The 13,884-nt window shown below is 46.5% G+C and overlaps 1 protein-coding gene across 1 annotated transcript in view; it reads right to left on the reverse strand.

Annotated features, from left to right (window-relative positions):
• Positions 1-491: 491 nt before the first annotated feature.
• Positions 492-13,884, reverse strand: part of LOC144110951 (uncharacterized) — a 52,645-nt gene continuing 39,252 nt past the window's right edge. Inside the window, exon 4 of the mRNA XM_077644022.1 lies at positions 492-704. Within this exon, the coding sequence (XP_077500148.1) occupies positions 492-704 (213 nt within the window). The remainder of the gene's footprint in view (positions 705-13,884) is intronic.

Raw genomic sequence — 13,884 nt, forward strand, 5'->3', positions numbered from 1 at the left:
AGCCGAGGTTGGCCCAGCCGTGTTCGGGGAAAAGAGGATCGGCAGAGGCAACACATCACTTTATCCCCAGCTTCCTGTCGACGGCACCCACGGCCTGATCCGACCGGGATGAAATCGGCATTCGCCTTTTCCTGACCTCCCCTACATCTTTCACTTTCCTGTCTCTTACAACTCTCCTGGCTCGTACTCCCTTCTTGGGTTTTCCCGTTTTCATGGCGACTAGGGTTAGCTTTGCGTGGCGCTTTGTCCTGCGCTTCGTCATATTTGGTTACAGTTGGTGTACAACTGGCGTGGGCAGGGCCACTTGCCCCATAGCGCTAAACAGACACGGAGGCAGGGATTCATACAGGACGGGCAGCAACTTACAACTGAACTTTTATTGCATGAAACCAGACAATATAAGCACTTTCTTAACAGTGAAGACGAGATAGAAAACCACTGAAATATGGGAAGCAATTACACAACGTTATCTTCCAACAACGTTTACGGATTTACGGATTATGTGGCGAGTGAACCGCCACCAACTCGCCCGGGCTTCCGTTGTGGGCAGGGCTTTCTGCCAAGTTCGTGCGCCGTCCGCTTGTTGGGTTCCATGGTGGGTGGTTGGCGCCGTGGCCGAACAACGTGTCCATTTTGTGGTTTCCAATTCTTTCAAAACTCATCACCCCGACAAAATTAGGTGGACCGAAGTAGCAATAGATTTCCTGCAAAGAACAAAAATACTTTTTCTAAATATAATGTGATACGTTCCAAAGTTCTAGAAAACCATCCCGAATATTGTCCCCTTTCCTAGTATCAAAATCTCTGACTAATAAATGCCTTGTGCTTAAGGCACAAAGTAAGCAAAATAGCCAATGGAGACCTGCTACTCAAACTTCTAATGAGCCTCGGTAAGCAAAGCTTTTGAACATTAACCCGCCTCTAAACCGTGCACCCGTGGGTTTTCCGCGGCAATCCAAAGCCTCTAATGAGGCAGTGGACACATCAAAAAGCCATCCTCGGTTTCCAGGATAATATGTATAATTAATATTGTGTGCGCGTAGGCGCCTGTTCGAAGACGTCTCCACGCCAAGTAAGCGATTGGGAGATTAGTGGCTCACAAGCAGAGAGGTGACATAAGGTTAGAAGTGTAGAAAAGCGTATTTAAAGAAAATGGCGAATTTTAATAATATACAACACAGTTGAACAAAAATGAAGAAAAAAAGCCGAGCGTGGTGGCAACTGCCACTACCCCGTTTAAAAGGGGACGCTCCTACCTTCCACCCACACATGCACTTGAAACCGAAACAAGCCTCTTGACCACCACACTGTCTTACAACACTACAGTCAGAGCCGCATGATATACTCACGTCCACAATCCGCGACCGCTTCAAACAAGCTCGTTCCAATCCCCTCGGTTTACACACTTGTTCCATCCCAACTGCTTCCATTCATATTGTACCATCTGCGGAGCCAGCCCCCGGCTCTATCACTACATCTGGGCACGCCCACATCTCATCTGTGTACTGCCCATTCGCTCACCCACTCCTACTTCCTGGGAGACCTCTCTTCTGGCCACAAGAGCTGGTGAGCAGCGCAAGTTGAATCACCAGGATAGGCTGGAGGGCCCTTGAAGAGAGGAGCCCTTATAGGAACGTTTTTATTAAAGGAAGTATATCCTTCTCCTCCACCAGTACGCGCCATGAGTCTTTCCTAGCGACTTAACCTTCCGACATAATTTCCTTTCCAGCGAAAAACACACAGAAAATTCCCTCTTTAGGAACTAAATTTGATCTAGTAATTTAGGATATCATAAAATTTTGTACGCACAAGAAAATTCTTTGTAATATTCTATAGTGTGCTGCCCCAACGGCAGAGCCAATTCTGTCGGTATAAAAGACGACCTCTCAATAGCACAGACAAATCTGACGAAGATAACAGGACGGCAAAAATTTGTCGTATTTTCGGACCAGCTGTGTCTTATTTATCGCCTGGGCGTTGAAGAAAAGGAGGCACTGCATGTTAGGCGTGAAGGGTGCGCCGAATGTTATCGTCCATCCTTATACATGGAGCTTTCAGTTTCCATTGCTTTGTGGAGAAAACAATATGAATGAATATTTTGAAGAAATCCGGCTGCTGCGTTCTTTAAGCGCAAATCTCATTCTCTGCCACTAGGTTTTGTTCTCAATAGTATCCAGATAAATAAACGAAATAATTAGTCATTACTATAGTTGAGTTGAGTGGTTGTAAACTACCGGTGGGATTGGCCTTGCAGTTGCTGCCGGCAATTGGTCCACCGTAGCGACACTTAAATAGAAATCACAGAAACACTGTGCGCAAAAACCCAAATAGACACTCCTGAGGTCACCATGTGGAGGCCAAATCCGTGTCCTGCAGGTAAAGTAGAAGAAGGCTAGAAGCATCCCTTCTACTCGACTGGCTCCCGCGCGGGAAAACAATGTTTGAGTCCTGCCGGTAAAGTAGAAGAAGGGATGCTTCTAGCCTCCTTCTACTTTACCTGCAGGACACGGATCTGGCCTCCACATGGTGACCTCATTACTATACCCCGAAGGGCAGTCATACGAGTACAAGTGAAAGATTGGAAGCTTGGTAGTTAAAGAAAAGGTCATTCTTTTCTGGTGATGGGACAAAGAGGACTGCCTGTCCGACGCAGTCGCTCCATAGAGTAACTTTTATGCCACTCTATGGAGCGACTGCGCCGGACAGGCAGTGGTCTCTGTAGAGCACATATGTTACTCTATGGTCGTTCTACCAACCAGAAGGGGGGGGGCGAATGCCCCGATTTTCGCTCTGCCTTCCTCACCCTCACCAGTATTGTATTGGCTCTTCCCTCAACCTCACCGTCATAATGAGCCGGTTTAAGATTCGTGTTTTTCCTTGCTCCAGATGTAGTCATACCTTGTTAGTACGTACACTTTGGATCCCTAGCGAAAGTGTCCATAAAGCCAGTGGTTCGTAATAAGGAATAATGAAGAGAACAGTTCGTGATTTAAACCCTCCACCAGTGCATAGCAGTGGGCAGTGAAGAGGAAATTAAACAAATTGTACGCCCCGTCGACGGAGCGTCATGACAATTCAAAGCTATCATTTGCAGTTGGTCCCTGATTTTCGCTCCATCCAACACACCAAATAGAAGTGGCCGGCAGGGAAGCTGAGATTTCGTTCTCATGACTTTCCATATTAACGCGACAGGATTACATGGAATGCTACTTCGGCCTGTCCGTATTAACGGGAGCTGGTCATATTAAAGAGGCACGGCTGAATGTTTTGGTGTTACTGAGTTGGACTAGGCGCAGTTTTCAGTAAGTAAGAATGACTGCACGGAGTAATATAGGGACTACGCTCATGCTGTAGCCGACCATGGACAGGCAAGAGGCGGGTCAGTGTGGTACATCCGGCAGCTGAGGCCGTGCAAAGCGCATAGAAACCCTCACTGCCAATGAGTAGTCACGTACACAATACCCGGCGAATAGAAAAGAAAATAATGCCAAAAGGCAGATCAATTACAGAAAGGCCAGCTGCCTTGAAATATGTGGAAGTAGTCAGTTTTGCAAAACTACGTTGGGAACAAGGAATATGACTTTTCTGGAAGCCCAGCACGAACATCGGCACTTTGTGGCGCATCGTCCAGTATGTTTGCTACCGGATCCAAATTTTGCTTTTGAAATATCTTCTGCCTTTCACTATGAAACTGGCAACCTAGAGGTTATGCCCCGTCTTGGAGTGTTGGATGTCTGCCGTGCTTACGTGTCTTAATCCGCGATATCTTACCTACAGTGACGAAGCGTTCAGCATGCCTAAAGCTCGGTTCAGTCATCTTAGCGAGCGAAAGATGTTTGCGTTGTAAGCAAGTGGGTGTCATGGCAGCGACGTGCGTTGCTATATCATTTATATTGTCGTGTCATAAAAATTTCCAACTTCTCAGCTACGAAATCTCTATCTTGGTTGAGAGGTGTGTGATGCCGTCAGCAAAGCCAAATTTGAAAAATGTAAGGACTAGAATGTTCGAGCACCTTCGAATATGCAATCATATGGGGTTATATCAATTCGACCTCCTATTAATGCCAGCAGTTTGTACCTTAATTCATTTTGGGTCGATCAGGGGGACTCGCATCGTCTTCTTTAAGAAAGTGTTCTGTGCTGCCATTTGATTAAACTGATGTGCGAACTCCCTAGCTGGGGAAAATGTCAGTGTAATTCGGAAAGAGCTCTTCGCGGGTTGGAGAAAGGTGAAAGACACAATAGCAGAGTGCTTTGATCGTTATATTCGTTCATGTATACCGCCAGCACTCTAAACAGGTTATTTTCTTTAGCCAGATATGGAAATGTTCAGCTGTCAGCAATAGCGAGCCCCGCGGAACGGTACAGAATTTCTTGGCTTGTAATGGTGATGAACACTGAAGCTCGAAAATATCCTTGGCTTACTAAAATACTACGCGGTGCAGAGAATGGGTCGTGCGCTTTTATATGTTTATATCAATCCGCACGCTGCTGCAGGCGCTGTGGAAGACCGCAGCAAGCACGCATCGACCAGGAATCCGGAGGACTCTACGTGGGCTGTTTTTTTTTTTTTGCTGGACATATGTACATCCCCCTTCAGGAAGGGATTTATATATGTCCAGCAAAAAAAAAAAAAAGAACCCCACGTAGAGCCTTCCGGATGTCTGCTCGATATGTGCGTGTTGCGGTCTACCACGGCACCTGCAGCAGCGTGCGCACTCCTCCCGCGAGTTCCAGATTTCGAGAACAAGAAAAAAAAAGAAATGCTCCCTCAACGGAAGTACAGACTGGAGTAACGGGCATCCGCCCTTTGGATACCCGGGGGACAGCGAGAAAGGTGCTGTGCGAAAAAGCACAGTACCTCCCTTGTCCCCACACTCCGCAGCCTGGGCCAGCCATGCACGGTGCACCATGCCGGACGCTTGTGACCAGGATCCTAGGATTCGATCACGCGCCCTCGCGAATGCGAGCGGGACACATTACCCGTTAGGCCACGGAGCGGCACGGCTTCGTCGTGCTTGCAGCGTGTGCTGATACGAGAGGAACAAGCGAATTAGATACAGAGCATGCGCAGCGCTGCACTGGCTGGCGACTACAGCGTTCGGCAGCGATAACTGCGGTTGCGATCTTACGGTTTCGTCGGGATAGGCGGCGCTTCTTTACGCAGAGATTAGCAGGCGTTGTTGCAGATATTCATTTACTGCGATTGTGACCGAAATGGAAGAGGCGCGCGTAATGTAGGTACTGTGCATTGGGTTGGCTCGGTATCATTCTGTGGTAGACGCCAGCCGATTGACTGACCCGTTGTTGCAATTTCCACTGCCACTGTGTGCTTCGTATTCTTTCTTCGGTTGACACTGGCTAAATGGCTGCATTATTCGGCATCCTTCGTTTCGTTCTGTGGCATCTTTGATCGTGTCTCCTTCTATGATTGACGAGAGGAACAAGCGAATTGGATACAGAGCGTTCGGAGCGCTGCACTGGATAGTCCGAGTTTGCCACGTTTCTTTCACACTGGCTGTCCTTTGGTTTAATTCACCGTGTCTCTTTCGTTGCTTGACTCTGGCTTCTTTCACCGTGTCTCTTTCCTCGGTTTCTGTGATCTTGACTGTGGCTGTTCTCTGGTTTCTTTGATCGTGTCTCTTTCGTTGCTTGACTCTGGCTTCTTTCACCGTGTCTCTTTCCTCGGTTTCTGTGATCTTGACTGTGGCTGTTCTCTGGTTTCTTTGATCGTGTCTCTTTCGTTGCTTGACTCTGGCTTCTTTCACCGTGTCTCTTTCCTCGGTTTCTGTGATCTTGACTGTGGCTGTTCTCTGGTTTCTTTGATCGTGTCTCTTTCGTTGCTTGACTGTGGCTGTTCTCTGGTTTCTTTGATCGTGTCTCTTTCGTTGCTTGACTGTGGCTGTTCTCTGGTTTCTTTGATCGTGTCTCTTTCGTTGCTTGACTGTGGCTGTTCTCTGGTTTCTTTGATCGTGTCTCTTTCGTTGCTTGACTGTGGCTGTTCTCTGGTTTCTTTGATCGTGTCTCTTTCGTTGCTTGACTGTGGCTGTTCTCTGGTTTCTTTGATCGTGTCTCTTTCGTTGCTTGACTGTGGCTGTTCTCTGGTTTCTTTGATCGTGTCTCTTTCGTTGCTTGACTGTGGCTGTTCTCTGGTTTCTTTGATCGTGTCTCTTTCGTTGCTTGACTGTGGCTGTTCTCTGGTTTCTTTGATCGTGTCTCTTTCGTTGCTGGACTCTGGCTTCTTTGATCGTGTCTCTTTCGTTGCTTGACTGTGGCTGTTCTCTGGTTTCTTTGATCGTGTCTCTCTCGTTGCTGGACTCTGGCTTCTTTGATCGTGTCTCTTTCGTTGGTTTCTTTGATCGTGTCTCTTTCGTTGCTTGACTCTGGCTGTTCTCTGGCTTCTTTGATCGTGTCTCTTTCGTTGCATGACTCTGGTTTCTTTCACCGTGTCTCTTTCGTTGCTTGACTCTGGCTTCTTTCATCGTGTCTCTTTCCTTCGTTTCTGTGATCTTGACTGTGGCTGTTCTCTGGTTTCTGTGATCTTGACTGTGGCTGTTCTCTGGTTTCTTTGATCGTGTCTCTTTCGTTGCTTGACTCTGGTTTCTTTGATCGTGTCTCTTTCGTTGCTTGACTGTGGCTGTTCTCTGGTTTCTTTGATCGTGTCTCTTTCGTTGCTTGACTGTGGCTGTTCTCTGGTTTCTTTGATCGTGTCTCTTTCGTTGCTTGACTCTGGTTTCTTTGATCGTGTCTCTTTCGTTGCTTGACTGTGGCTGTTCTCTGGTTTCTTTGATCGTGTCTCTTTCGTTGCATGACTCTGGTTTCTTTGATCGTGTCTCTTTCGTTGCTTGACTGTGGCTGTTCTCTGGTTTCTTTGATCGTGTCTCTTTCGTTGCATGACTCTGGTTTCTTTGATCGTGTCTCTTTCGTTGCTTGACTGTGGCTGTTCTCTGGTTTCTTTGATCGTGTCTCTTTCGTTGCTTGACTCTGGTTTCTTTGATCGTGTCTCTTTCGTTGCTTGACTGTGGCTGTTCTCTGGTTTCTTTGATCGTGTCTCTTTCGTTGCATGACTCTGGTTTCTTTGATCGTGTCTCTTTCGTTGCTTGACTGTGGCTGTTCTCTGGTTTCTTTGATCGTGTCTCTTTCGTTGCATGACTCTGGTTTCTTTGATCGTGTCTCTTTCGTTGCTTGACTGTGGCTGTTCTCTGGTTTCTTTGATCGTGTCTCTTTCGTTGCATGACTCTGGTTTCTTTCACCGTGTCTCTTTCGTTGCTTGACTGTGGCTGTTCTCTGGTTTCTTTGATCGTGTCTCTTTCGTTGCTGGACTCTGGCTTCTTTCACCGTGTCTCTTTCCTTGGTTTCTGTGATCGTGACTGTGGCTGTTCTCTGGTTTCTTTGATCGTGTCTCTTTCGTTGCTGGACTCTGGCTTCTTTCACCGTGTCTCTTTCCTTGGTTTCTGTGATCGTGACTGTGGCTGTTCTCTGGTTTCTTTGATCGTGTCTCTTTCGTTGCTGGACTCTGGCTTCTTTCACCGTGTCTCTTTCCTTGGTTTCTGTGATCGTGACTGTGGCTGTTCTCTGGTTTCTTTGATCGTGTCTCTTTCGTTGCTTGACTCTGGCTGTTCTCTGGCTTCTTTGATCGTGTCTCTTTCGTTGCATGACTCTGGTTTCTTTCACCGTGTCTCTTTCGTTGCTTGACTCTGGCTTCTTTCATCGTGTCTCTTTCCTTCGTTTCTGTGATCTTGACTGTGGCTGTTCTCTGGTTTCTTTGATCGTGTCTCTTTCGTTGCTTGACTCTGGTTTCTTTGATCGTGTCTCTTTCGTTGCTTGACTCTGGCTTCTTTCATCGTGTCTCTTTCCTTCGTTTCTGTGATCTTGACTGTGGCTGTTCTCTGGTTTCTTTGATCGTGTCTCTTTCGTTGCTTGACTCTGGTTTCTTTGATCGTGTCTCTTTCGTTGCTTGACTGTGGCTGTTCTCTGGTTTCTTTGATCGTGTCTCTTTCGTTGCTTGACTCTGGTTTCTTTGATCGTGTCTCTTTCGTTGCTTGACTGTGGCTGTTCTCTGGTTTCTTTGATCGTGTCTCTTTCGTTGCTTGACTCTGGTTTCTTTGATCGTGTCTCTTTCGTTGCTTGACTGTGGCTGTTCTCTGGTTTCTTTGATCGTGTCTCTTTCGTTGCTTGACTCTGGTTTCTTTGATCGTGTCTCTTTCGTTGCTTGACTGTGGCTGTTCTCTGGTTTCTTTGATCGTGTCTCTTTCGTTGCATGACTCTGGTTTCTTTGATCGTGTCTCTTTCGTTGCTTGACTGTGGCTGTTCTCTGGTTTCTTTGATCGTGTCTCTTTCGTTGCATGACTCTGGTTTCTTTGATCGTGTCTCTTTCGTTGCTTGACTGTGGCTGTTCTCTGGTTTCTTTGATCGTGTCTCTTTCGTTGCATGACTCTGGTTTCTTTGATCGTGTCTCTTTCGTTGCTTGACTGTGGCTGTTCTCTGGTTTCTTTGATCGTGTCTCTTTCGTTGCTTGACTGTGGCTGTTCTCTGGTTTCTTTGATCGTGTCTCTTTCGTTGCTTGACTGTGGCTGTTCTCTGGTTTCTTTGATCGTGTCTCTTTCGTTGCTTGACTGTGGCTGTTCTCTGGTTTCTTTGATCGTGTCTCTTTCGTTGCTGGACTCTGGCTTCTTTCACCGTGTCTCTTTCCTTGGTTTCTGTGATCGTGACTGTGGCTGTTCTCTGGTTTCTTTGATCGTGTCTCTTTCGTTGCTGGACTCTGGCTTCTTTCACCGTGTCTCTTTCCTTGGTTTCTGTGATCGTGACTGTGGCTGTTCTCTGGTTTCTTTGATCGTGTCTCTTTCGTTGCTTGACTCTGGCTGTTCTCTGGCTTCTTTGATCGTGTCTCTTTCCTTCGTTTCTGTGATCTTGACTGTGGCTGTTCTCTGGTTTCTTTGATCGTGTCTCTTTCGTTGCATGACTCTGGTTTCTTTCACCGTGTCTCTTTCGTTGCTTGACTCTGGCTTCTTTCATCGTGTCTCTTTCCTTCGTTTCTGTGATCTTGACTGTGGCTGTTCTCTGGTTTCTTTGATCGTGTCTCTTTCGTTGCTTGACTCTGGTTTCTTTGATCGTGTCTCTTTCGTTGCTTGACTCTGGTTTCTTTGATCGTGTCTCTTTCGTTGCTTGACTGTGGCTGTTCTCTGGTTTCTTTGATCGTGTCTCTTTCGATGCTTGACTCTGGTTTCTTTGATCGTGTCTCTTTCGTTGCTTGACTCTGGTTTCTTTGATCGTGTCTCTTTCGTTGCTTGACTCTGGTTTCTTTGATCGTGTCTCTTTCGTTGCTTGACTCTGGCTTCTTTCACCGTGTCTCTTTCCTTGGTTTCTGTGATCTTGACTCTTTCCTTGGTTTCTGTGATCTTGACTGTGGCTGTTCTCTGGTTTCTTTGATCGTGTCTCTTTCGCTGCTGGACTCTGGCTTCTTTCACCGTGTCTCTTTCCATGGTTTCTGTGATTTTGACTGTGGCTGCTCTCTGGTTTCTTTGATCGTGTCTCTTTCGTTGCTGGACTCTGGCTTCTTTCACCGTGTCTCTTTCCTTGGTTTCTGTGATTTTGACTGTGGCTGCTCTCTGGCTTCTTTCACCGTGTCTCTTTCCTTCGTTTCTGTGATCTTGACTGTGGCTGTTCTCTGGTTTCTTTGATCGTGTCTCTTTCGTTGCATGACTCTGGTTTCTTTCACCGTGTCTCTTTCGTTGCTTGACTCTGGCTTCTTTCATCGTGTCTCTTTCCTTCGTTTCTGTGATCTTGACTGTGGCTGTTCTCTGGTTTCTTTGATCGTGTCTCTTTCGTTGCTTGACTGTGGCTGTTCTCTGGTTTCTTTGATCGTGTCTCTTTCGATGCTTGACTCTGGTTTCTTTGATGGTGTCTCTTTCGTTGCTTGACTCTGGTTTCTTTGATCGTGTCTCTTTCGTTGCTTGACTCTGGCTTCTTTCACCGTGTCTCTTTCCTTCGTTTCTGTGATCTTGACTGTGGCTGTTCTCTGGTTTCTTTGATCGTGTCTCTTTCGTTGCTTGACTCTGGCTTCTTTCACCGTGTCTCTTTCGTTGCTTGACTCTGGTTTCTTTGATCGTGTCTCTTTCGTTGCTTGACTCTGGCTTCTTTCACCGTGTCTCTTTCGTTGCTTGACTCTGGTTTCTTTGATCGTGTCTCTTTCGTTGCTTGACTCTGGCTTCTTTCACCGTGTCTCTTTCCTTCGTTTCTGTGATCTTGACTGTGGCTGTTCTCTGGTTTCTTTGATCGTGTCTCTTTCGTTGCTTGACTCTAGCTTCTTTCACCGTGTCTCTTTCGTTGCTTGACTCTGGTTTCTTTCACCGTGTCTCTTTCCTTGGTTTCTGTGATCTTGACTGTGGCTGTTCTCTGGTTTCTTTGATCGTGTCTCTTTCCTTGGTTTCTGTGATCTTGACTGTGGCTGTTCTCTGGTTTCTTTGATCGTGTCTCTTTCCTTGGTTTCTGTGATCTTGACTGTGGCTGTTCTCTGGTTTCTTTGATCGTGTCTCTTTCGTTGCTTGACTCTGGCTTCTTTCACCGTGTCTCTTTCCTTGGTTTCTGTGATCTTGACTGTGGCTGTTCTCTGGTTTCTTTGATCGTGTCTCTTTCCTTGGTTTCTGTGATCTTGACTGTGGCTGTTCTCTGGTTTCTTTGATCGTGTCTCTTTCGTTGCTTGACTCTGGCTTCTTTCACCGTGTCTCTTTCCTTGGTTTCTGTGATCTTGACTGTGGCTGTTCTCTGGTTTCTTTGATCGTGTCTCTTTCGCTGCTGGACTCTGGCTTCTTTCACCGTGTCTCTTTCCATGGTTTCTGTGATTTTGACTGTGGCTGCTCTCTGGTTTCTTTCATCGTGTCTCTTTCGTTGCTGGACTCTGGCTTCTTTCACCGTGTCTCTTTCCTTGGTTTCTGTGATTTTGACTGTGGCTTCTCTCTGGCTTCTTTCACCGTGTCTCTTTCCTTGGTTTCTGTGATCTTGACTGTGGCTGTCCTTTGGTTTAATTCACCGTGTCTCTTTCGTTGCTTGACTCTGGCTTCTTTCACCGTGTCTCTTTCCTCGGTTTCTGTGATCTTGACTGTGGCTGTTCTCTGGTTTCTTTGATCGTGTCTCTTTCGTTGCTTGACTCTGGCTTCTTTCACCGTGTCTCTTTCCTCGGTTTCTGTGATCTTGACTGTGGCTGTTCTCTGGTTTCTTTGATCGTGTCTCTTTCGTTGCTTGACTGTGGCTGTTCTCTGGTTTCTTTGATCGTGTCTCTTTCGTTGCTTGACTGTGGCTGTTCTCTGGTTTCTTTGATCGTGTCTCTTTCGTTGCTTGACTGTGGCTGTTCTCTGGTTTCTTTGATCGTGTCTCTTTCGTTGCTTGACTGTGGCTGTTCTCTGGTTTCTTTGATCGTGTCTCTTTCGTTGCTTGACTGTGGCTGTTCTCTGGTTTCTTTGATCGTGTCTCTTTCGTTGCTTGACTGTGGCTGTTCTCTGGTTTCTTTGATCGTGTCTCTTTCGTTGCTTGACTGTGGCTGTTCTCTGGTTTCTTTGATCGTGTCTCTTTCGTTGCTTGACTGTGGCTGTTCTCTGGTTTCTTTGATCGTGTCTCTTTCGTTGCTTGACTGTGGCTGTTCTCTGGTTTCTTTGATCGTGTCTCTTTCGTTGCTGGACTCTGGCTTCTTTGATCGTGTCTCTTTCGTTGCTTGACTGTGGCTGTTCTCTGGTTTCTTTGATCGTGTCTCTCTCGTTGCTGGACTCTGGCTTCTTTCACCGTGTCTCTTTCCTTGGTTTCTGTGATCTTGACTGTGGCTGTTCTCTGGTTTCTTTGATCGTGTCTCTTTCGTTGGTTTCTTTGATCGTGTCTCTTTCGTTGCTTGACTCTGGCTGTTCTCTGGCTTCTTTGATCGTGTCTCTTTCGTTGCATGACTCTGGTTTCTTTCACCGTGTCTCTTTCGTTGCTTGACTCTGGCTTCTTTCATCGTGTCTCTTTCCTTCGTTTCTGTGATCTTGACTGTGGCTGTTCTCTGGTTTCTGTGATCTTGACTGTGGCTGTTCTCTGGTTTCTTTGATCGTGTCTCTTTCGTTGCTTGACTGTGGCTGTTCTCTGGTTTCTTTGATCGTGTCTCTTTCGTTGCTTGACTCTGGTTTCTTTGATCGTGTCTCTTTCGTTGCTTGACTGTGGCTGTTCTCTGGTTTCTTTGATCGTGTCTCTTTCGTTGCTTGACTCTGGTTTCTTTGATCGTGTCTCTTTCGTTGCTTGACTGTGGCTGTTCTCTGGTTTCTTTGATCGTGTCTCTTTCGTTGCTTGACTCTGGTTTCTTTGATCGTGTCTCTTTCGTTGCTTGACTGTGGCTGTTCTCTGGTTTCTTTGATCGTGTCTCTTTCGTTGCTTGACTCTGGTTTCTTTGATCGTGTCTCTTTCGTTGCTTGACTGTGGCTGTTCTCTGGTTTCTTTGATCGTGTCTCTTTCGTTGCTTGACTCTGGTTTCTTTGATCGTGTCTCTTTCGTTGCTTGACTGTGGCTGTTCTCTGGTTTCTTTGATCGTGTCTCTTTCGTTGCTTGACTCTGGTTTCTTTGATCGTGTCTCTTTCGTTGCTTGACTGTGGCTGTTCTCTGGTTTCTTTGATCGTGTCTCTTTCGTTGCTTGACTCTGGTTTCTTTGATCGTGTCTCTTTCGTTGCTTGACTGTGGCTGTTCTCTGGTTTCTTTGATCGTGTCTCTTTCGTTGCTTGACTCTGGTTTCTTTGATCGTGTCTCTTTCGTTGCTTGACTGTGGCTGTTCTCTGGTTTCTTTGATCGTGTCTCTTTCGTTGCTTGACTCTGGTTTCTTTGATCGTGTCTCTTTCGTTGCTTGACTGTGGCTGTTCTCTGGTTTCTTTGATCGTGTCTCTTTCGTTGCATGACTCTGGTTTCTTTGATCGTGTCTCTTTCGTTGCTTGACTGTGGCTGTTCTCTGGTTTCTTTGATCGTGTCTCTTTCGTTGCATGACTCTGGTTTCTTTGATCGTGTCTCTTTCGTTGCTTGACTGTGGCTGTTCTCTGGTTTCTTTGATCGTGTCTCTTTCGTTGCATGACTCTGGTTTCTTTCACCGTGTCTCTTTCGTTGCTTGACTGTGGCTGTTCTCTGGTTTCTTTGATCGTGTCTCTTTCGTTGCTGGACTCTGGCTTCTTTCACCGTGTCTCTTTCCTTGGTTTCTGTGATCGTGACTGTGGCTGTTCTCTGGTTTCTTTGATCGTGTCTCTTTCGTTGCTGGACTCTGGCTTCTTTCACCGTGTCTCTTTCCTTGGTTTCTGTGATCGTGACTGTGGCTGTTCTCTGGTTTCTTTGATCGTGTCTCTTTCGTTGCTTGACTCTGGCTGTTCTCTGGCTTCTTTGATCGTGTCTCTTTCGTTGCATGACTCTGGTTTCTTTCACCGTGTCTCTTTCGTTGCTTGACTCTGGCTTCTTTCATCGTGTCTCTTTCCTTCGTTTCTGTGATCTTGACTGTGGCTGTTCTCTGGTTTCTTTGATCGTGTCTCTTTCGTTGCTTGACTCTGGTTTCTTTGATCGTGTCTCTTTCGTTGCTTGACTCTGGCTTCTTTCATCGTGTCTCTTTCCTTCGTTTCTGTGATCTTGACTGTGGCTGTTCTCTGGTTTCTTTGATCGTGTCTCTTTCGTTGCTTGACTCTGGTTTCTTTGATCGTGTCTCTTTCGTTGCTTGACTGTGGCTGTTCTCTGGTTTCTTTGATCGTGTCTCTTTCGTTGCTTGACTCTGGTTTCTTTGATCGTGTCTCTTTCGTTGCTTGACTGTGGCTGTTCTCTGGTTTCTTTGATCGTGTCTCTTTCGTTGCTTGACTCTGGTTTCTTTGATCGTGTCTCTTTCGTTGCTTGACTGTGGCT

This window comes from Amblyomma americanum, chromosome 11 (genome assembly GCF_052857255.1).
Source record: "Amblyomma americanum isolate KBUSLIRL-KWMA chromosome 11, ASM5285725v1, whole genome shotgun sequence".
In the NCBI taxonomy this organism is placed as follows: domain Eukaryota; kingdom Metazoa; phylum Arthropoda; class Arachnida; order Ixodida; family Ixodidae; genus Amblyomma; species Amblyomma americanum.